Source organism: Diachasma alloeum, unplaced genomic scaffold, assembly GCF_001412515.2.
Source record: "Diachasma alloeum isolate Michigan unplaced genomic scaffold, Dall2.0 Dall_scaffold_00565, whole genome shotgun sequence".
NCBI lineage: Eukaryota > Metazoa > Arthropoda > Insecta > Hymenoptera > Braconidae > Diachasma > Diachasma alloeum.
The window spans coordinates 19,154-43,572 of NW_021680697.1; the positions used below are offsets into that span (position 1 = coordinate 19,154).

Here is a 24,419-nt window from a genome sequence, read left to right on the forward strand (position 1 = left end):
GCGACAGCTGATCGCCTCAATTCCGATTCCACTGATTGTGAGAGTTAGCGGCGTCTAATCCCTTCGGGACAACTCCCGAAAAATAGTCAAAAGTAGTTCTTTTAACGAGAATTAGTTCGCGAGAGTGTCTAATGTGTGTGAAAATTGGAATAAGTGTTTATAACTTTGGATATTTACCGTCGCCATATTGACAGGGTGTCACGCGAGTGTGGTGTGACTAGGGGAGATGGCGGTGTTTATTTTGCGTTATTTTCTAGTCAATATTAAAAATATAAAAACGTATTTCCCCCCTTCAAGGCACCATTTCCGTTAAGAGGCACTAAATTATCTGTTTTTTCAAAAAAAAATCAGATTTTTTTATGTAACCATACGGTCGTAATTAGTGGAAACGGAAAATATTTTTTTTTGACAATTTTCTGGGGAATTTTCTAGGGACATGTCGGGCAAAAATCCATCCAACCGGGCCTTAAGAGGCCTCGGGATTAAAAAAAAACTATTGAAATGCGGGGAAAACTTTGCTCCCTAAATTCTCCGCCAAAAAGGATAAAAAAATAAACTACATACCTCAAAAAATTTGTAATTTTTTAATTACGAGGATGAGAAGGAATGGGTTCGATCCGGATTCTCTAAATGGGTTAAAACTATTTTTTAATATATGAGGTAANTCAGATTTTTTTATGTAACCATACGGTCGTAATTAGTGGAAACGGAAAATATTTTTTTTTGACAATTTTCTGGGGAATTTTCTAGGGACATGTCGGGCAAAAATCCATCCAACCGGGCCTTAAGAGGCCTCGGGATTAAAAAAAAACTATTGAAATGCGGGGAAAACTTTGCTCCCTAAATTCTCCGCCAAAAAGGATAAAAAAATAAACTACATACCTCAAAAAATTTGTAATTTTTTAATTACGAGGATGAGAAGGAATGGGTTCGATCCGGATTCTCTAAATGGGTTAACACTATTTTTTAATATATGAGGTAACTGACAGTTCTGAGGGGATCGCCATCTTGCCTAGGAGTGCAGGTGGCGCCGCCTTGTGTCTGGGGCGGAGAGTCGAAATCAACATTCGTATTCAAAAATAATTTCAACCCATTCAGAAAATTCGGATTACGCCCATTTCTTCCCATCTTCTTAATTAAAAAGTAACAAATTTTTTGAGCTATGTTTTATATTTTTCCATGCCTTTTTGGCGGAGAACTTAGGGAGCAAAGTTTTCCCCCGCATTTCGGTAGTTTGTTTTTACTCCCGAGGCCTCTTAATCTCCTGAATACTGACACTCTTCTCAGCAGCTTTCGAGGTTGAAGCGTATCTGGTACTATGTGCAGTGAACCTCTTGTCAATTCCAAATTTCTTAAGGGCTGTTTTTATCCATTGTTGAATAGAACCTTCTTGTACAGCTCGATGAGGCTTATTTAAAGAGATCAATAGTCCTGTTCATTGCCTCTCAATTCTTTTGTACGTTTTAAATAATGTAATAGTGGGAAATGCAGAGCTCAGGCTTGTTCTTGAAAACTGATAATTTCAACACTGGTTTTGGTTTCTTAAATTTTGAAATCTTAAGGCGTGTAGTTATTTTGATTTCAATACCCTCTCGCATTTCCAAAATGTTATCTAGTTTGACAGAAGTCAGCAATAACATTAACTTGTAGGGGGAGGGTTTTCATCTCAAGAGATTCTAGAAGGAAACATTTTTCCAGTTGTTTGAGTATAGGATCTACGTCCCACGTGGAGTTATAGCAAGGTTTACTGGGTTTCTCATTCGCACAACCCTTAACAAACCTGGAAATTAGGAGATTGTTCGAGATATCGTCGGCTGAAATGAGAGATAATGCTGCTCTAGATGAATTAATCGAGCCATGTCCTGCTCCCTGTTTGAATCGTTGGGTTATAAAGGTCAAAACCTTTAAGACCCGGATGGAGGGTTTTTTTTCCCGAGTGGCGATTTTACGCCCCCCCAGTTTGCGGTCAAAGCAAGAAGCTTTATCCCGACCATAGCTATGTCGGTAACTGCGGGAATGGCAGGAAAGCAGGGTGACATATAAAAGTGGTGCTTGGAAGGGGCCCCGCAGTTTTTGTTTCTTATTTTGTTCGTGTTTATTTTTTCCGGTAGATCTTTTCATATTTCCTATGAAGTTTTCGAGAAATATTTCCGATTTTCGAGAGAATTCTCCGGTTTTTGAGAAAATTCCTGAAAATTCTCCAGTTTTCAAAAAAATTATAAGGATATTTAGATTTTTCAAACAAAATTCGAGGAAATTTTAGGGTGTCCGAGCACGTTCGAGAAAATTTTTAGGTTTTCGAGAAAATTTTCCTATTCTCTGGAAAATTCAAAGAAATTCTTCAGTTTTCTAGAAAATTCCAGAAAAAGCTTGGGTTTTTAAGACAGTTCTAGATAATTCTTAGGTTTTCGAGAAAATTCTAGGAAAATTCTCTGGTTTTTGAAAAAATTAGAGGGGGTGGGGTAATATGGACAACTGGAGCAAAATGGACACTCAAAAATTTGCGAAATTTTTTTTTTTATTCAAAATTTTGAAAATCGTTTTATTGGGCATTATGGACACCTGATAAATCTGTATGGACGGGCCTAAAATGGACACTCAAAACATTTTCAATAATTGATTTTTAAAAATTGCTTCTTGGCACTACTGAGAAATTATTCAAGAGTGAGGTAAAATAGACATCTGAAAAATTTGGTCCTATTCAAAAATAAAGAAAATTTTCAAAGGACATTCTTCAACAGAATCGTGTCGGTATCTTTTTATAAAGAAAAATTAGAGTTGGGAAAGCTATTAACAAACAAACTTCGATTCTATTAAATTTTACATTGAAGTTTGAAATATACAGGAGCTTTGAATTTCCTGTTTTACTCTTGAAATAACTTTGAAATTATTAATTTTTTCTTAATGATCAATTGCACGCCCTACACATCTGACCTTTTGTTCATTTGCGAAATTTGTACGATAGCTACTTTTCTACTCACAGAGGAAATCACCATAAAACAATAGGCGGAGAGGAGAATAAATAAGCAAGGAAAAATTTGATTTACCACCCCCCACGACGGACGTCAAAAATAATTTTTTTTTTCATTTGAAAATGGCAATCATGACTAGCGTTTCAGAAATTGAATAAAATTGTTGAAAGATAAAAAATTGAGGAAGAAATCAAGGTGTCCATTTTACCCTGTTTTTTTCTTACGACGCAGTCTTATGAGAATGTGTTGGCTTTTATGACCTTCAAATGAAGTCGGAAGAGTAGATTTGATCAAATTCAATTCATTATTTAAATCTGGTGTCCATATTGCCCCACCCTCCCCTGTAACAATATCTCGAATTTTCAAAAAAAAATAGAGGAAATTCTAAGGTGTTCGAGAACGTTCTAGAAAATTCTTAGGTTTTCGAGAAAATTCTAGGAAAATTCTCCGGTTTTCGAGAAATTTCGAAATTATAGGGATATCCTTGGCGAACCAAGTTGATAGTTGGACACTCCATAATTTCCTGTGTTTGAAAGAAAATTGAGAATCAGTTGAGAGTCGGAGTGACGAGGCCAAAAATACATTTTATGCAAACCGATCTCTTTACTATCGACTTTTTTTAACCCGTCAGTAGGCGCGCAGTTCCACTACCGTTCTTGAGACGCGCGATGAGAGAATCGCTCATCGGCTTCTCGCAGGGTTGGGCAAGTAAATTACCTCAGGTAAATTACATGGTTTCTGACTTGTCATAAACTAGGTAAATTACATGGGTCATGGATTTTCAAGCTATGTGCCATGTCGAAAACTCATTTGGCGTCCTTCATTGGCATGAGCAAAACCGTGAGATTTTTTCATATCGGAAGGGTCAAAAGTCACAAGAATTATATCTCGTAAGAGTCATGCCGAGCGATTGGGGATGAAGCGAGGGTGAAACATCGCAACAGTCATCCCTCGCGAGGATCAAACGTCATAACCACTATAACTCATAATGACCAAACTAACACTGAGGCCAAACAACAAAGTTAGGGTGGATAATTTCAGGAGTCGAATAACCACAAAGGCCAAACGGGATCGCCTTCAAATTATTTCTCTTGATTTATCTCCCGCCTGCGGAAGAGGCAAGTCTAAAAATTACGAGGATCAAGAATGAGAGACAGGCAAGCAGGACAATCACGAATGATCATCCGAACTTCTTCTCCTATTTGACCATTACGATAGTCCTTCGTGCTTCTTTTTTGGCATTCATGATTGTTCGACCCTTCTTATCATTGCACTCCCTGCGTCCCTCGGTTGACCTTTTTGGTAGCTCCACCCTTCAGATTACCTTGCCTGTGTGATTTAACCCTTGCGACTTTTGACTCTTTTGAGGCATAATTCTTGCGAAGTATGTTTCTTGCGACGTTTGGCCTTCCTGGGTCATGACCCTCATGATCGTATCATCCTTGTGATCATCCGGCCTGCGTGCTTCCAACTTTTGAACGTCGTGATATTTCAGTTGAACCTTCCTGTAAGTAAGTTTATGACACTTTTTGACATTTATGACGCTCCAGAGGTAAATTACCGGTATTTAACAATGTCACGGCGAAAACTTCCATCTGCGAAATATACCCAACCCTGGCTTCTGATAGTAATAGAGCCAAATATAGCCATAGGCGGTGCTGTTCGGCATTCTGCGGTACGAGCCCCGTACCCGCAACACGTGGAAAATTTCGACCGTGCCGAAGAAAATATTATTTTTCTACTCAACCCTGATCAATAGACAACTTTTATCACCATGAGAGTCAACTAGCAGAGTTACTTGAGGCATATAAAAAAATTCAGCAAAAGATTGGCGCTTTTAGGGTATATTTCCTATGGAGTGAAAATTTTTGTGAGGAAATCGCTCATAGCGCGCCTAGTGACGGGTTAAAACAGACAATTGAATTTGTTGTTTTTAGTGACTGCTTCAATTTCAATCAACTTTTTTCAGAATTGAAAATTTGATTTTGGAATTTTGATTCTTAACTATCTCTGAATCTATTCTCAATTTTTTTTATAGTTGACAGTTACATTTTTTATTCTCTATTGTTTTTCAATCGACTCAATTTTTTTGAAAATTAAGAGTTGGATTTTTGATTTTCAATTGTCTCACAATTTACTCTCACCCTTTTTGGGAATTGAAAGTTTAATTTTTTTGTTCATGAAAATAGGATTTTTTATTCTTAATTCTCTCTCAATCTACTTGAAAATTTTTGTGAAAGTTGAGAGTTGGATTTTTTGCTTCCGAATGGAAGTCTGATGTATTCGTCAAATCTGAAATTTTCATTTTTTGTGCCAGGATGCGTAATTTTGGTCTTAGGAGTTCGAATATGCAATTTTTAGATCATGTCCGTATATATGTATGTATGTACGTATCTGATTTTTTTTCAAATTTAGTTTTTCGACGATCATTCAAAAAATAATCGCCGAAATCTTTTCAATTATGGCTTAAAATATTCTTTTGAATGTTATCTCGGTCGAGTTCGAAGATAGCGGCGATCGCATCATTTGCTTTGAAATTATAGCCTAAAAAGCATTTAATCGAGGTTTAAGGAGAGTTTAATCGCGGCTTAATCAGAGTTTAATCAAGGTTTCGTCAAGGTTAAATCAAGATTTAATCAACAGGTCCCGCGGTCAAGCCAAGGTTGACCCATAGTCAACCCAAGGTTGACCCATAGTCGGCCCAAATTTGATCGTGGTTGATCCATGGTCAAGCTACGGTTGACCCATGCTTAAGCCAAGGTCGACCCATGGTCAAGCCAAGGCTGACTCACGGTCAAGCCAAGGCTGACCCATGGTCAGGTCAAGGTTGACCCATGGTCAAGCCAAGGTTGACCCATGGTCAAGCCAAGGTGGACCCGTCGTCAAGCCAAGGTTGACTCATGGTCAAGCCAAGGTTAACCCAAGGCCAAGCTAAAGTTGACCCAAAGTTGACCAAATGTCAATGCAGAGTTGGCCCAAAGTTGACTGACGTTCAACCTTGATCTTCATCTTTCTAGGCTCTAATGAATGGCCAGGAGTCGATTTTCACATTTTTCGCTTTTTTTCGGCTCCTGTTCCTATTTAATTTTAAAAATTTTCGTTCACTAGAAATTTTATTTCAAATTATCTTTGAAAAAAAAAATCTATTAAAATTGTCCTGGGATTAATTTTCAATTCCGCAAAAGTTGATTGTAAATAAAGAGATCACCAAGAATTACAAATCCAATTCTCAATTTTCAAAAAAGTTGATAATATTGAGAGGGGCTAGTATAAAATGCATTGTAGTCCTTGTTGCTCCAATCCTCAACTAACTCTCAATTTTCTCTCAAACATTGGAAATTATTGAAAGCCCAACTATCAACTTGGTTCGCCAGAGTTATTCCTATAATTTTCTCGAAATCCGGAAAATTTTCTTGGAATTTTCTCGAAAACCTAAGAATTTTCAAGAACCGCGTATGATAAAATTTAATAGAAAAATCTAGCGAATTTGTTAGGAATTTCTGTTACAGTTTGTTTTTAATTTTCTACCAGTTTTTGGCCAATTCTAGTAAAATGTTCAATAGAATATATTATATATATTCAATATAATAGAAAAAGTCAATGGAGTTCCGTTTCTTCTATGTAACTTATTCTCTTCAGATATTTTCTATAGAATGTCCTTGGCTCAAATTTTCTAAGTTTTTTTTCAGTCTATTTTCCTTTTGTTCTCATAAAAAAAATCTAACAAAAAAAGTTAGAAAATTTGAGAAGAGGAAATTCTATAGAAAATATCTCAATAGAATAAGTTACACAGAAAACAAATCGAATTCTATTGACTTTTTCTATTGAATATTTTTTGTTGAACATCTCAATAGAATCGGCCAAAAACTAATTGAGAGTTCAATAGATATCCAATAGAATTTTCTAACCAATTCGCTAGGTAAATATTTCTATTAACCCTCGATCACTCGCGCTCGGCCGCCAGCCTTCGTTCATCGCACGGTTAGCGCAGCCGAGCGCGCACCGAGCGCGCTGTTGCCATGCTGGTGTGGCGGCCCAGCCGGCTCCCGCGCGCAACGTTACCGACCGCGCCAGCCACCAACGCCAACGCCGCAAGCAGTTACTAGTCCCTCGGGAGGACTAGGGACTTTGAGCCTCGACTGGCATCCCCGTCAACCGCCATTATAACTGCTAACCCCCGCAATTGCGTTAGACCACCACAGCTGTGGTATCTCAGTATTCTTACGTTATTTTGTACTTGTATATCCAAAGAGTTTACGACTGAATAAAATATAGTGTTTTTATAATGATACACGCTTGCTACTTTATGTGAGACTCATAAGAATCTCCATACTGGCGCCTACTGCGCCTTTCAAATGTGCTACGTGCGCCTTTCAAATGTGGCAGTGAATGAAGCAGTAAATGTAACTCGCTCGAGTGGTCGACAGAGATTCACTCGCGTCGGGCGGAGCGGCGCGGCGCGCTTTTCTGTCCATTCGACATTTCTTTTTTTTGTAGCTAAACAAATTTTTCGAGAAAAAAACAGACAATGCCAACGCTCAATAAAAAGATTGAACTAGGAACTCTATTTTTTCAAAATTTTGAAGCGTCAAGAAACACAAAAATATAAATAAACAAAAACGGGCGGCGTCGCGCTCATTAAACGAGTAATCGCGGGTTAAATTTTTTCATCCGAGACTGTTTAAAAAACCCAAGCATTTTCTAGAATTTTCTATAAAACTGAAGAATTTCTTCGAATTTTTCAAAGAATCGGAGAATTCTCTCGAAAACTTTTTGAGAATTGAATGTTGGTTTCTCTTGTTGATTATTTTTGGTAATCGGATCTGGCTTTCCCTGGGCCAATCGGAGTTCAGTATTCAATAACATGAAGTACCTAATTAAAATTACAGCGGTTATTTCCCCCTACCCTGACGGACCTGTCGATTGAGGAATCGAGTTGCTCAGTATGTTGATTAGCATTCGATTGAAACTCGATTGGGATCCGATCGACTCATGATCGACCACTTGATTAATCGTTCTAGTTTCGTTTCCATTTTTTTCCCTTCCCAAATTCACTTGCAATTGATTTCTTGTTGTCGATTGCAATCATTCACTTGCAACGGATTTGACCATTGATTCGAAATCTCAACTGAATTACAATCGAATTCTAATCGACATACTGAATAACTCGATTTTTCAATCGACAACCGATCGAAGCGCAATCAAGAAGTCCGCCAGGGTAGCTTTTGATAATTTCCCTCTAGCTCTGCAATTGTTTTTCTAACCAAATAACTGTCAAATATTATCCTGTGGAGTGAAAGAAAGTCATGAAGTCAAAATGAGTCGGTTTGGGAAGGATCCAATTACCAAAAATAATCCGTCGAATACCACTCGACCTCCAATTAATCGGACATTTCCCTCATGTTTTCCGGCGTATCAACGATCGGGATAAGGTTGGCACAAAAATGCCTCGCGCTGCGCGCTCGGAATTTTAATCTTGAACATTTCGCCCTCTCGTTGCTACGAAACAAAACAATCGAAAATATCCGATAATTTTGGAGGTCTCCTGGTATTACTACTGATTATTTTTCTCACTCAGATTTCAGCCGATCAGAGCGCAGTATTTGAGGCTGTCAAACAGTTTTATTTCGGAAATTTCTAAAAAAATTCCGACGGAATTTCACTAGTAGCTTTTCAAATGTTTCTTATCTTTCAACGCATTTCACGTTTAATATTCTGTCTAACAGATAAACAAAAAAGTGGGTTATAAATGTATGGCTGTGTAAATGTATCCGGGTGCTGTTCACTGCCCTCTGCTTGGCTGAAATTCGAGTGGAAAAATAATCCGTCAAATACCACTTCTGTTCTAAAATATCCGATTATTTCGAAGCACTAGTGGTATTGCTATTGAAAATAGGATTTTTTTTTTAATTTCCGGCCCTTTCTGCCCTTTGATTGGCTAATCGGCCCTATCCAACCCTATGCATGCGGCTGTGGATTCTACACTGCACCGCATTCGCACTCCTATAGAACATAGGAGTAGCATGGGAAACCACAGAAAACCCATGCCGGTACAGGCGGTCACTATATTAGCGACCTCCCACTCGCCGGAGCCTCCGGTTGAAAAACTCGGTTCCACGGGGAATCGAACTCACAACCTTTCGCACACTAGGCTCGCACCTAGCCGCTTCGGCCACCGACGTCGGTAAAATAGGATTTTTGATTCTCAATTAGGTCTCAATGGTTTCAAAAAAATTGAGTTGGATTCTTGATTTTCAATTAACTCTCAATTCACTGAGAGTAGTTTGGGAGACAATTGAGAATCAAAAATCCAACTCTCAACTCTCAAAAAAGTTGAGGGTACATTCAGAGATACCTGAGAATCAAAATTCAAAAATCAAATTTTCAATCCCGATAGTAAAGTTGATAGTAAAGAGGGCGACTGGCATAGAATGCATTTTACGCCTCGTCACTTCAACTTTCAAATAACCCTGAATTTTCTCTCAAAAACCAGAAATTATCCAGAGTCCAACTCTCAACTTGGTCCGGAAGAGCCAAGTTTCCGAGAGCGTTCCAGAAAATTCTCCGCTTTTCGAGAAAATCCGTCGATTTTCAAAAAAAAATCGAAAAAATTCTCCAATTTTCTAAAAACTTTGAATTAATGTTCCAGTTTTGTAAAAAAAAATCGGGGAAATTATGGGGTTTTTGGGAACGTTCTAGGAAATTCTCCGGTTTTCTAAAAAATTCAAGAAAATTCAAGGTAATTCTCCGATTTTCTACTAAATTGCACGAGGTTCGCCGATTCTCTCATAAGTTCGGAAGAATTCTACGGTTATCTAGAAAATTCGGTGAATTTCATCGATTTTCTAATAAATTCGGGGGAATCCTTCAGTTTTCTAGAGAATTCGACAAAATTCTCCGTTTTTCAAGAAAATTCTCCAGTTTATTAAAGAATTTGCGAAAATTCTGCGTTTTTATAAAAAATTCGAGAAAATTATCCAGTTTTCTGAAAAGTCTGAAAAAATTCTCCGGATTGCGTTTGAAAAAATTATTTTTGATTTTCAATTATCTCTCAATCTACTTTCAACTTTTTTGAGAACTGAGAATTTGATTTTTTTGTTTTTGAAAATAGCATTGTTGATTCTCAATGATTCTGAATTAGAGATGCAAAATGACAGTCATTTTTGAGATCGCGTCATGTGACCAAAAAATGACGGTCATGTGACGCACGAATTTCGTAACTACAAATGATCGCCACAAATAATTTGTAAGCAAATTGTTGTCAAATCATCTGTATGGATACATAATGACGGTCAAACTCATTTCTAATTTGTGACTGTCATAAATAAAATAGCTTCATCTCTAGATAGATGGAAAATGACCGTACTTTTGATTTCAAAATACACATTAGTCTAATGCAAAATGAATTCAAAGAAAAATTGATAATAAAAAAATTAGCCCGCATCTGTATATAGAAGAAAAATGACTGTCATTTTTTCTTGGCAAATTGTGACGGTCATAGAAGGATGGGGAAATTGTGACAGTTGTGGACAACGTCTCGTCATATGACCGTCATATGACTGGTCATGTAATGCATTCGCAGCTCTGTCTGAATCTTATTTAAAAAAAAAACGAATTCTCAACTCTGTGGAAAAGTTGAGTGTAAATTGAAAGGCAATTGAAAATCAAAAATTCAATTTTCAAAATGCAAATCTGAAAATAAATTGAGAGATAATTGAGAATCAAAAATTCAACTCTCAACTTTTTTGCGAATTGAGAGTTAGTTTTTTTCGTTTTTGAAAATCGAATTTTTGATTAGAGAATCGGCGAATTTTCCCAAATTTTCTATATTGGAGCTTTTCCCGAAATTTAGCGCAAATACGGTGGTTTTTATTTGTTTTGTTTTTTTTTGGTTTTTGACCATTATTATTATTATTATTGTGGCGGTTGTAGGATGGTGGAATACGGAGTGTTGCTCCATTTCCACGAGTGGGAGTGAGATGCACGAATGCTTGGTGCCCGTGGGCCCTTATTATGATACACTCCTGATCTACCTCGCGCGAGAATCTCGATTTGGAAGCTCCGAGTTTCAAGGGTCTGGGTGGCGCCATGTGTCGAATTTCAGTATCACTGAGAGGGACAATATGGGGACAGTTGATCGCCTCACTTACGGGGGCCAAAATTACGGGCTTTGTATCCCTCCAATCGCTTCGGGAAAACTCGTGAAAAATAGAATAAAGAAGTTCATGGTCCGGTAATTAGGTCTCGGGAGTGTTCAGTGCTTGTGGAAATTGTTATAAGTGTTTTCCTATGTGAGATTTTCAACCGCCATATTGACAGGCTGCCATGGAGATGTGATCTTGGTTGCTGGCGTTGAAGATGTTTTTGTTGTGTAATTTCCAAGTCCTAATTAAAAATCGATTGTCTATTTTCTGGCCCTCCAGACCTAATTACCGGCCCGACGCAATTAATCATCTTTTTTGTGAGCCATAAATTGATTTTTTGTCAGGGGGGCCCGTCATGGCGGCATTGTGACTGTTTGTATGTTTTTTCGGTGCGAGTTTGTCTTGGATTTTAAGTGGTTTTACGACGATTTCGTAGAGGTGAATTGGTGCCCTCGTGAACCTGACTTGGTGCTCTTGTAAGACTGGCCCTAATTTTATCACCTCGATGGGTTTTAGTGCCTTCTTTTTTATCAATACATAGTTTTCTCGAACGACCTAGATTATGTGAACGAGAGGGAAAGAGGCCATCCACACCGATGTCGAAGCCAACTAGCGACATCTCTACACCGAAGAGAATATTCCATGCAATTCGAAAATTGATCGACCTTTCCAAGAAAATTGGCGCATGTTTTACTGTGCAATCCCCCACCCCACCCAAAACGAACAGAGGCAAGCCTTCAACACTCCAAAGCTGGACGAAATTGAAATCTCCCTTGTCATCTACACTAGATGATTACGTCAAGAGGAAAAGGGAAAGCGATTCCTCCGTGACCCCCGAACATAAAAAAATACCCAAAATTCAGATCATCCTCCCAGGGATCCCGAGCACCCCTCCAAAAATAATTGAAACTTCTGATTCCCCCATGAACTCTCCACCTACCACCCTGGAGTCCATCAACCCACTTGTTAAGACGACAGCAGACCATTTGCAATCAGATCACGACATCAACGAGGAAGATACGGACCGATTATTCAAAATCCTCGCTGAGATGAAGGAGCAATCACAGACAGATTTCAAGGCCATGAGTATTGAGAATGAGAAGAAATTTGATAAAATGGAGAAGCTGATTACCTCCACCTCCCAACAACATCAGAAAAAACTTGATGAATTCAAGGCTGAAATCAATGCTGAAATCTCCAAAGTAAAGGATGGACTTGATAAGAAGTACGACTCCCTCAGCCAGGAGGTTGATGGTCTCAAAACGCTCGCTAATCTCGCCCCCATGAATCAACCCGAACTTGAAGTACAAATCATCACGTTGGTAGAAGTGAAGATTAACTCCGTGCTAGCTCAGAAGATGAAGAAAGACATCGACCCAATTCTCGATGAGAGACTCGAGGAGCTCGAAAAAGTTACGAGGAAAAATAACGTGGTTATCTCCGGTCTTCACCCTGCCCCAAACACCAGTATCAAAGTTGTAGTGGACTCTTTCCTATCCAACACCCTCGCCGTCGACTTCAAATCACGTTCAGCGAGGATCATATCATGACGAGAGGGAAAATACCTAATCCAGGCCGAGCTCGACTCTAGCGATTTGAAACAAGCAATCTGGGGCGCCATACACAAAATAGTATTTCCTCTATCGGAATTTCACTTTCGCATTTCAATTATTTTGTTTATTCTCCCTTAGCAACTTGCCGTGGTTTTACCAAATTTTACCAATATAAAACTGCGTAGGTTGTACCACGTGACATCAAATGCGGCCCTTCTATTGGCCGAGATGCCGATGAGGGAAATACTCCGTCAAATACCACTCGTGCTTCAAAATTAATCGGATATTTTCCTCAAGCTTCCCTGCCTAGGAACGAGTGTGTCAAATTTTTCAGAAAAATCCCTCGTGCTTCGCACTCAGCATTTGAAACCTGCAAAATTTGACACAATCGTTCCTCGGCAACGAAGCTATCGGAAAATTTCCAATAATTTTGAAGCTCTGGTGGTATTGCTACTGATAATTTTTTTGGTATTTTTCTCTGATAGTTGCTATATGAAAAAACAAAACATCATTCAATTGAGTGAACCGTTCGCCGAAACTGACAGATTGATTTCGTCTCATGGTGCAATTCTCTTGGCCGAAATGTAGATGGAAAAATTGTCTCCCAAATACCAGTCGAGCTGCAAAATTAATCAGGTATTTCCCTCAAGGTTCCCTGCACACAAGCGAAGTCTTTAAGTGCTTCAGGAAAAACTTGACTCCTTCGTTTGTTTGCAACGAACCTATCGGAAAATACCCGATAATTTTGAAGCTCTCGTGGTATTACATATGAACATTTCTCCCCGTGTAGTTACTGTGAAGCGCTATTCATCTAAATTGATTGAAATTCTCCTCATGTAGCCATTTTTTTCTGATTTTCGTTTTTATTATTATATTTTTTAAATTACCAATTTTTTCAAACGAAAACGTAAAAAATATTTGACATCAGCTGTATCATGGATTCAGGAAATTGTTTTTTTTCCATTTCAACCCACTTTAAAGATGACATAAATAGCCATATTTGTTGGGTTAGTTTATCCAATAGGTTTGCAATTTTCGTTTTTTTTTCTAAAATCTGTTTCCCAATGCTTTTTCCAGAAATAATGTTTAAAATTGATCTAATTATAGCATTAAAAAATCCATTCATAACGTTCAACGTTACTTTCACGGAGTTTGAAGATAATCTCGCTATTATAATAGTAGGCTATTTGTTGGTTCGAATATTGAAAATGAATATTGAATGTCAAATTTAAATATTGAAGTTTAGATCTCAAATATGGAACTCATTACTTGTCGTTAATTGTGACGACTGAGATCGTCAACCCAATATATATATATATATATATATATATATATATATATATATATATATTTTTTTTTTGTAAAAAATATCAAGTCCTTCTTCAAAGGCACTATTTTGAGTATAAATTAACTCCAGGAGGCTTCTCGGACCCACGAGAATCGGGGAAAGTAAATCCCCCATTCTTATGAAAATTTAACTTATTTCGTCTTCTCCAACGGTCGTATTTCCGAGTCAACGGGATAGGTCGAGAAGAGGAGGTCCTAAGAAATATCTCTTGGGACCATACAACATCCAGACCATCACGTCTAGGACAATCAGAAGGAGGATCGGACGGTAGTGTCCCTCTACGAGGCATATGCATTTTAAATGAGAGCAGGTGTCCTCTGGCCAGGGATCCAACATCTCCAACTGTTAGTAGTCAACAGTCCAGGGTACCCTGACGCGAGGAATGACCGGGAGAGGAATTCTCCCCTATCCGATGATCAGAACCTGCTGGAAGTCAACGAGGGATACTCGAGTGACAACCACGTGACACCGGAGCGATAAAAAACGACTAAAACAATTTTGAGATTTTCAAGAGAAATAATTTAGAATACTGAAAATAATTATTTAGAATTTTCTGACGAGTAATATCTGTGAATACTTATCATTTCGAATATTTTGGAATTGTAAAATTTTAGATTGAGTTTAAGAAAATTTCGATATTCTATCAAATTATTTGATTCAAGTAGTTAGAGGGGGGTGGGGGACTCTCCCCCAAAATCTGAAAAAAAAAACAAGCATCTCAAGCAAGTCGATGCACGCTTGAGTAGAGTCGTCTCCTAGCTAAAGCGAGATGTAGTCGCCAAAGTAATACGGTCTGCCAGATTGGCATTTATTTTGTTTGTTTGGAGTTGAATTATTATTTTTCGTCATTGAGGCTGCAGTCCATCCTGGGAGGAAATAGTTCTCCTTACGTAGGCAGGTGGGCAAAGCCAAATTTTCTTTAAATTTGAGTAAAATCCGAGAATCATAGCCCTTTGTTTAGGCTTCTCGTGTGGACGAGTTCACTATGGCGTCTTCATCCAGCCATTGTTTACATTTTCTTGAGTCGTGGGAGTTGTCCGTTTCCACCGTTAATGTGTAAATTTTTATAATTAATTTTGAGTAATTTGAGTTCAAATACCGAAGTTAATCAGTTACGGTTTAATTTTGAGTTGAAATTTTGGATTATAATTTAGCTTTGTGAATATTTGAGATCAGGCATCGATCGATGATTTTAATCGACTTGATGTACAGCTATTAGGGTTGAGGGAATCTCAGTCGATTTCCCCCATTAATTTTTTCTGTCACTTTGAATTGAGTTTGCTGTTGATTTGGGTAGAATTATTAGAATTTATCTAATTCAATTATCTTTGTATCTTTTCTTCGGGAGTCGACGATTTATAATCGTGGTTTATCGATTATCGATGTGAAATATTAATCTCTTTTATTTTTATTTCAATTGGTACTGTTTTGGCGATATTGGGTCCTCAGAACCCAGAGTAATTCTCTTTTGTATTTATTTTGTTTATTTTTCGAGGAATTATATTTTCTTCAATTTTTGTTAATTGAAGTTTTGTGTTTTCTTTGTGTGAGAATGGAGGAGAGAATATACCAGAGTAGGGGTATCGTCCCCCTTGTAACCAACAGGGTCTACTCGTAATTTTGAGAAGTCGGACATTTTCAGATGTTAAGTATTTTCTTCTAAATTTTGCTACGGAGAGGCGTCAATGCCCTCTCCTCAATAAAAAGCATTGACTGGCGCTCATTCGGTCAGAATTTTTAAAAATTATAATTTACTTAATATTTCTATAGTTTGTGAAAACGTCACAACTTGTTAAAGGTTTGCAAATATGATGGAATCTAAAATAAGTTATATGGTTGTCATGATATAAAACGATGCAATGAAAAAATGCACTGCGATATATTCATTCAGAAGTGTATTGCCAATTCATCAACAAAAACTGCTATTACATGATCATGGAATTCAGGAATTACCTTTTTTTTCTTTGTCAGGAACTGTTCCAAGCCTTGAGGCACTACTGCTTATTCGTTGTTGTGGAAGGCCTATGATCGACCAAAATTCCAAAGAAGGTGTTCAGTTGGTGCAAGAAATATGGGATACACTCGAAAGATTGAGTAAGTCATGATTTTTCTTGTAAATTCTAAGTTTAATAGAATACGTTGATGCCCTCTCATTATGCCTTTCCGCATCGTTTCCCTTGTGATTCTTTCAGCAATTAAGGATGTTTAGCCAAAACCGTGACCATTCAAAGTAATTTTGACGTCCTCCCACATATTAGTTCAATATCCGAGCGATCCGTCAGCATAAATCTCAATCCCCCTATCCGGACATTCTAATGAAAACATAATTTCCGAAAATGTCTCGCTGTGACTGTCCTGCCATACTCGCTTATGGGACGAACGTGATCGTGTGGGGCTTGAAGGAAAAATCGGAAGGGTTAAACACTCTAAATCTTGAAAAAAAAAACAGTAGCCATTTACCTGAGAATGTAGAGAATCTATCGCCGGCACGAAAAATTAGGGTACCCGGTCAGATAAGCGTGTTATTAATATTTGATTTTTGAATTTATTTCGGAAAACGTGGCCGCCATTACGAGTCTAAAAACTCGACAACATTGCTTGCCCAGCTGAGTGACTTCGGTAAAATAGGTAACGTCAAAACAGTCACACATAACCCCAACACCTACCTTTCAACATCGTACGAACATTATTCATATTTTACCATGAAATATCGCGATTGTGTAATTGTTTATTCTCTATGAATAATTATGGTAGAAATCGATTGAATATCAATAAAATTATTATCGATACAGGATATAACGGCTTTATTAAAATTACATAGACAGATTTATGATTTTTTTCCAAAAATGTAATCCAGTGAGAAAAAGAGAATACATAATATACTCTGTAACATAATTAATGTCCTAAAAATATCTTCAGCTGCTATTTCCAGTTGATAGAGAGTTAGGGTCATCGTTTTCATATGATTTTCCTGGGAAAAAACATTAGTAATTATTCAAAATGAGGAATAGAAGTGAGTAGCAGTGAGTGGTGAGACGCAATAGGTCCAATCATCTTGATAATAAATCATTGGAGGGAAGAATGAAACTCACCATTCTGAGATAGATGTTCCAGATGAGCCATTATTGATTTCAATGTCTTTTTATGTTTTGAAACTCTCGGTTTCTGATTGATACTCTCTGTCAAATAGTGTGAGAGCATCAGCCCCCCCAGAAGTATACATGTGTTGCAAGAGCTGCAGAGTCAATCCTGCCTTGGCCATCTTCAATCGCATCCCATTAGTCAAATCTCTGATGACAGTAAACGTAGCATTCCTCTCATTTAGCATCTGTCTAGCTAGTTTCTTTTCAGCTTTTTCTCCCTTGAGTCTTGGTTTTGCTTGACGCTCCTCTACATAATCGTTTAGAGATTTAGCCCCATTCTTAAGGACATCATCAGTCAACTTCGTTGCTATTATCAATTGACTGGAAGTCCGGACTTTAGCCACCACATTGCGAGCACCCATCGCAGCATCTTTACCCACAAAATCTTCAACCAATTTTTCTTGTGAATAATTACGTCCTCCTTTCCTCTCGAGATACCTTTCTCTATAGATTGGTAGAGTGTCAATGAATCCTTTGACTACAGACGCGAACCGTTGAAAAAGTCCGTGAGTCTTCATGTGAGTCATAATGATAGGAGCATCGAAACTGGGATAAAGATTTTAAGAATTAGATGGTATCAAATAAATGAGATCCTATGTCTTACTTGAATCCATTGTGGGCCAAGAGCAGAACTTCATTTCCACCTGACTATTCTTCCAGAAATGATAAAAAAATTCCCTAAAGAAGTCTTTATGGGTATCGTGTCAACTCTCTCCTCTCTCAAATACAGCTGTCCGCCATCTACATGTAATCCATGCACTAAAGTGGCACCTTGGGAGATTGATTTCGATGGAATGCTGTAAGCATTGTAAGACTCTTCATCGTGGATAGCAACTATCTGTGTAGTAAGATATTACAACATCAACGATTTATTTGTGATTGAAAGCATTAAAAAATCAATGAGGTAGTCGGTAACTCTTACCTGACAGGTATCACAGGCTACAGACTGACCGGTCGTCTCCAAGTCGAAAACAACTATTTTCATAGTCCTCAAATCTTCCGGAGGACCTGTTGATTGTAATGCAGTTTATACATTTTCAATTATTTTCAATCTATCTCGAAACAGGTGATTAGAGGAGTACATATATGTCAAGAGATATTTTTTGTAACAGGATATTTTTCATGACAGAATCTGGTGAAACATGTGTTTTATAACAAATTGTGCTAACACAATGGAATCATCACCTGGTTGGTTGAATTCTGCGATTAGATCTGCCATGTTTTGGAAGTCGCAGATACTTTTATAAGAGGTTCCCTCTCGATTCTCAGTCCTCGTGGCTTTCACAGTCTTTCTCTGGTTATTCTCTTTCCTCTTCTTTTTGAAATCAGGTTGTTTCGTTCTCACAGCCCTCTTCTTCACTATATCATCTTCACTTTCTCGATATTTCTTAGTAAATTTACCTGGAGAATAATCCATCCTCTCATAGATATCACATATATATTGAGAACCAATATTCGTGTTCAACGCAGTCATTTTTACACGAAGTGGAAATGTCTCGGTTCCAGCATAGCAATAGTCTTTGGGATGTCGAGCAGTAACAGAGTGGTTAAATGATTCGTTTCTCTGAGTTGAACCACATGGAGCAAGTCGTTCAGATTTCTTAGAAAAACGAGTGAAAAGTTCTTTCAAGGCCTCAAGATATCGATTCCTGCAGATCCTTTCCACCAAGCAGTTTTCGATGCTTGTACTGAGGACTTTCTTTGTGGAATCCACACCACGTACCACATTTACTATGGTCGCCATACGCATGCGGAACAAGAGCCTTTAATAATGCACTCTCAACTGCCTTAGCATCATCTTTATTTTTCTTAATAACAATGCCTAAGTTAATTTTGAAATATTCCACAAGGGGCGGAGGCAGTTTCATTCTCCACAAAGCATTCGACAAGTTGGTTGTGGCATGATTGAGATCACTCCATTTCTCTATTTTCCATAAAGCGTTTTGCTGGACATTGTTGATGATTGAGGAATCGTCATCCGCAATTAGCGTCCCAACCCTCACCTTCTCTTCAGCGAACATCGGGTTATCCACTACTAATTCAACTGCCATCGCAGGCTCCATCGATTTAGCACTACCTGACCAGTCCTTGAAACAGTCACGATCATCTTCAGAACGACCTCGATTGCATAAGTTGCATTGTCTACTGCGACATGCAACCCCCAAAATAAGACCAGAGTAATACCCAATAATTGAAGAATGGCCTGCAAAGGGACATCAATAAAAATGATTGATTGACGTCTCATATCACCTGAACATGCTAAGAATTGAATAAAACTAACCACTTAAACTATTATATGTTCTTTCTGAACCCCTTTTTTGCCAAGCAGCATCAATAGACACAATCCACATAACAATTAACGCACTCATTATGAGATGATTAGTGGGTTCATCAATTTCTCCATTGGGATCGTCATTGGTAGGGTGTAAGGATCCAATTTCGGGACAGGAGGATTCATTGGCAGGATTCTGGCGTTCATTCTCAATTTCCTAATAATTTTTCATTCAAAACGTGCAAAAGAAAAAGAAATGAAATGGAATATTTGAAACGGTGATAATCATCAAAAGTGAAAAACTTTCAGTTGGGATGAGGTGATAGTGTGTAAAATGAATGACCTGGACGAAATAACATGTGATGGTTCAAGATGATGAATCATGATTAGAATGAAAAGCATGTTTTAGGTATCACCAATCATGAATAGCCCTGATTATTCCATATAATGTGGATGACCTAGAAAGAATGTCGAGCTGATAATTAAAAATCAAAAGGAGGATTAGAATAGACAACACACATGATGGGTATCAACAATCACGAAGATCACTGTTTCGTTCAGACACGCAGGGAGTTCAAGGAGTTGCCGTTTTGTTCTATTCAATTATACTCATTATCAACTAGATTAGCAATTATTTAGTGAATTTTCCAAGAATTGAGTAGAATATGAATAATTAGACTAATATTATTTGTTTAATTTATAAAGGTTTAGTTAGTCGTCCTTCGGATATTTGAGGGGTATCAGATAAGTTCCTAAGAACATTTACCAATGATTTTAATTTTTGTTGTTGCCAAATACAAGTTTTATTGGGCACGTCTGAGGCTGCTCCAAGACACTCTAGTTGCTAAATCTGCTGAGGCTGGAATGTACCTAAAAATAATCATTAGTCATTTAATTGTAGATTCAAAATTATGATAGCTGCAGGCTATCAAGATATACGTGGATATATCACGTTGTAATGAGAATAATATCAATAGTAGGTGCAGTAAGCATAATTTTTCATGATTAAACGTACTGCACTCCGTGCAAGAGATTCAAAATACAGTGGAAAAAAAAGAACATATTAAGAAAATGAAACGTTTTCGAAAAACCTTTTTTACGTTACAAAACCCGAGAGGTCAAGAGCTGTTGAAAATAGTAAATTGAATAAATAGTCAACTTAAAAAAATGATGCACATTCAGTTCAAGTGGAGTGCAAGAGAAATTGTCACACACTAATGGACATAAATGAAACAGAGCTTACTTATTTTTTCTGTGCAGCCAGGAGCGTCATTTCCCTTTCCACACGGATTGCTTCCCTAAAATTTTCCTCACAAGCTTGCTGTAAACTCGTTGAAATGATCTGTTAATATTCCCTCGTACTTCTTGGTTGCATTGTAGGAATATTCATTGCTGACCAGAAATCATTTCCATTAGATGGTCCAATTCCAATATCGTTCATTCCTGTGGTAAATATTTATTTATTCCATCATATGTATACCCTCTCGGGCCTTTACATTTTGTTCCCATCCCTATAATGAAACCCTGACATAGAATATTGATAGTTATAATAAAAAAAAAACAAAATACATGAATGCCATATGGGCCAGTAAGTTGCCCCAGTCAGCAGCGTTTTTCCTACACCAGATCCAGGGACTTGCAAAAAGTCGGTTGAACCGTAGACCCGCGAAGCCATCACCATCGCCATCAGTACGGTTGTCAGAAAGTACTCCAAGGCCGCACCGTTTCCAGAACGACTCCATGTTTCCATTCCCTTTCCATTTTCCAACGCCATGGCCTCAGATCGAGAGGACTACTCCTAGGCCGCACCATTCCAAAGGACGACTCCAAATTTCGTCACCCCCTCTCATCATCCTTTCCTTGGTTGAAGGAGACCACTTCAAGGCCACACCACCCCTAGGGCGGCCCCAAGCTTCTTCTCCCCTCCCGCCGCCATCCCCATGTTCCTAGCTGGAACTCAAACCTCGTCAAAGCGCTGCCATCTCCTGGCCACAAGGGGCCCTAGCAGCTACCACATCCCTTATGGTCCCCTCCCTGATTCTGTTCCATTCATAGCCGTTTCCCTTTTCCCCTGTTCAGACTGTTGCCATGTACCCCTATAACTATTTCAATTCTATTTCAGGAGATGTCCCCCCCCAATTTCCACCAATTTCTCTGGGTATTTGTCAGCTCTTCTCTCCATAGTCCCCCCAATAGTCCACCAATTTAGCAACAATCCCCCCAAATTTCACTGCACTTTCTCCGGATAACTGTCGGCTCTTCCCTCCATAGCCCCCGCCCCCATAGCCCGCCAATTTAGCAACAACAATTTGTCAACTGCATTCCCAAAATATCACTCCTTTCAGAATTCATCCACTGAGGCACCTCCGCAAAGTTTCCCTCCATATTTCCCGAAAGTCCCTTGATGCACTCCCAAACATAGCCGACACAATCATGTTGTCTCGTTCCCTCCTTGGGTGTCACACACCTATCCTTGCCTTGCCTCAGTACCCAAATCTTTCCTTTTTATCCTCATTATCAATGTGTTTCTCCCGCAGAATAGCCGCAGCCTCACCATCAACTACCACGTGGATCTTCCCCAAATTCCCGATATAACCTCCTTTCCACATTCACACATGGTGCTTGCCGCCAGTTTCTCTGCCCCTCTCACTCCTCTCGCCCAGTTCGTTAGGCGTCACCTAACCTCGTCGCCCGCCCTCCCAGAAAACAGTCTTCAAACTTCCCAGATTTCACCATTTCATCCCGAACTTATTATTCCCTTGGAAGATTGCCTCATGAGGAACCCCCACAGTCACTTTTCCTCCAATATTTACAAAAAAAAACCCATAATTTTTCCCAAAAACTGACGACGCAACCCCCCAATGAACCACCTCTCACGAGCGCCACCACCCGTCCCCCTCCTGTGGTAAATAATATAAGATAAATGTCAATTACTTAGCAACGAAAATAGGGACTAATTGTAAATACTTCGACTAAACTCACCAAAAACACTTTTATCATTCACAAAATATCGTTTCAATCCATTATCGGCCATGTAGGATCGACAGGTGTCAACTAGCTGCACTGTGTCACAACTTCGACACTCAATCTCCAAAACACTAGCCAAGCCGCGGTGCATCTCTTTCTTCGTGTGTAATAGCGATAAAATCGATCGACAGGCTTTGCACATGAGGTTCTTGGCAAGAGTATCAGGTTCCATGATTCGCCTACCATGGAACTGAAAAATCTCTTCCTCTGTATTTTCCTCTCCTTCATTATGTCTATTCACTTTTCTCCTCTTCGTACTCTCAATTATTTCCTCTTCTCGCCTCTTGCGTTTCAGAGTTGTGAATCGTCCTTTTTTATCACGGAAATTCTCTTGATTTTCTACACAATCCATTTTTTTTAATTTATAAAGAAGGTTAGGTCACATGCCGGACATACATAAACAGAGATGACAGACAGTCTCCCGCCAGGCGGATACATGCGGTGTTGCACGATCGAAATACAACCAGTACCACCGAAGTCACGAATGTATCAATATTTATAAAAATTTTCGATAATTTTCGATTATTTCGAGGGAAAAGTATGCCACGTGTCTTCTAAATTGAGACAAGGGATTGTTTCCATTGCAGATCATTTATCCGAAGAGTTTTTTTTTCTGACACGGTTGCTCACTTCACTGGTTAAATATCCTTAATGATTCATCATCGTTTTATTATATTGAGTATAAGATTACGAGAAGCAATGCTTCTCCATTCATCACCTATTCAATTTCAATATTTCAATAAGTGATTCACTAATTCTCAATTTCTGTGCTCACTGAATGGAGTTCTAACTATAATTCTAATCCAAATTCTATTTAGAGTGCAAAATACTAATTATACGTCCTTCATTCCTCTTTACTCCTTTACAAAAGCAATCAATTATTTTTCTGGATAAATTATACGACTGATTCTAAAACTCTTCCGCTAATTCAGCATATCTTCTTATCCCAAAAAAACAAAAACAAATGTTTTTGCAAAAAAACTGCGCCAAGAAAAAGTTTTTTGCGCTCGTTTCTGGAAAGAAGAAACATTTTTTTCTGGAAACCACAATTCCCATAGAAATTTTGCAAAAAATAAATAAAAATCAAAACCAAGTCAAGAAATGTCCAATGGATCATGGAATGTGCTATTAGATTATTATGGGGAGGATAACTCTGAATAGAAGGATTTTCAAAAAAATCTTCATAAAATGAAAAATTTAGTAAAGACAGGATTCAAAGTTCATGGCGCGGATCAGCAGATACAGATTGATACGAGACAATGAGTTGGAAAACTCCGCGCCAAGAACTTTGAATCCTGTCTTTACTAAATTTTTCATTTTATGAAGATTTTTTTGAAAATCCTTCTATTCAGAGTTATCCTCCCCATAATAATCTGATAGCACATTCCATGATCCATTGGACATTTCTTGACTTGGCTTTGATTTTTATTTGTTTATTTTTTGCAAAATTTCTATGGGAATTGTGGTTTCCAGAAAAAAATGTTTCTTCTTTCCAGAAACGACCCCACAAAACTTTTTCTTGGCGCAGTTTTTTTGCAAAAACATTTGTTTGTTTTTTTGGGAGATTTCAGTCATTTTTCCAAAACGAGCGCACGATCATTTTCGTATGAATCGAATTGATTTTTTTCCGCAACAGAAACCATTTTCAATCACATCTGCTCTAAGAAAAAAAGGCATTTCTTTCCTACATTTATTTATAATTCATGCTAGGATTCGATTTGAGAATTTCATGAGAAAATCGGACGTTACCTGCATAAAACATGTTATTCATGGACTGAGTTGAAAATCTAAATTAATCGAGGATAGGGAAAAAATTTCTATTCAATATACAGCGCTATATGACCTTGTTCATCAATTTTTCATTAACTTTTACAATAAGTCGATGATGAGTCTAAAAAATGCAAATCAGGAGAATTCAAGAAGGAGAGAGAAAGAGTAATGCGCTATTCAAATCTCCCTC

General features: G+C 38.1%; 1 protein-coding gene across 1 annotated transcript in view; it reads left to right on the forward strand.

Annotated features, from left to right (window-relative positions):
• The window catches only part of LOC107043391 (leucine-rich PPR motif-containing protein, mitochondrial), a 160,871-nt gene that overhangs the window by 11,179 nt on the left and 125,273 nt on the right, over positions 1 to 24,419 (forward strand). The window contains exon 3 of the mRNA XM_015264887.1: positions 15,989 to 16,111. Within this exon, the coding sequence (XP_015120373.1) occupies positions 15,989 to 16,111 (123 nt within the window). The remainder of the gene's footprint in view (positions 1 to 15,988; positions 16,112 to 24,419) is intronic.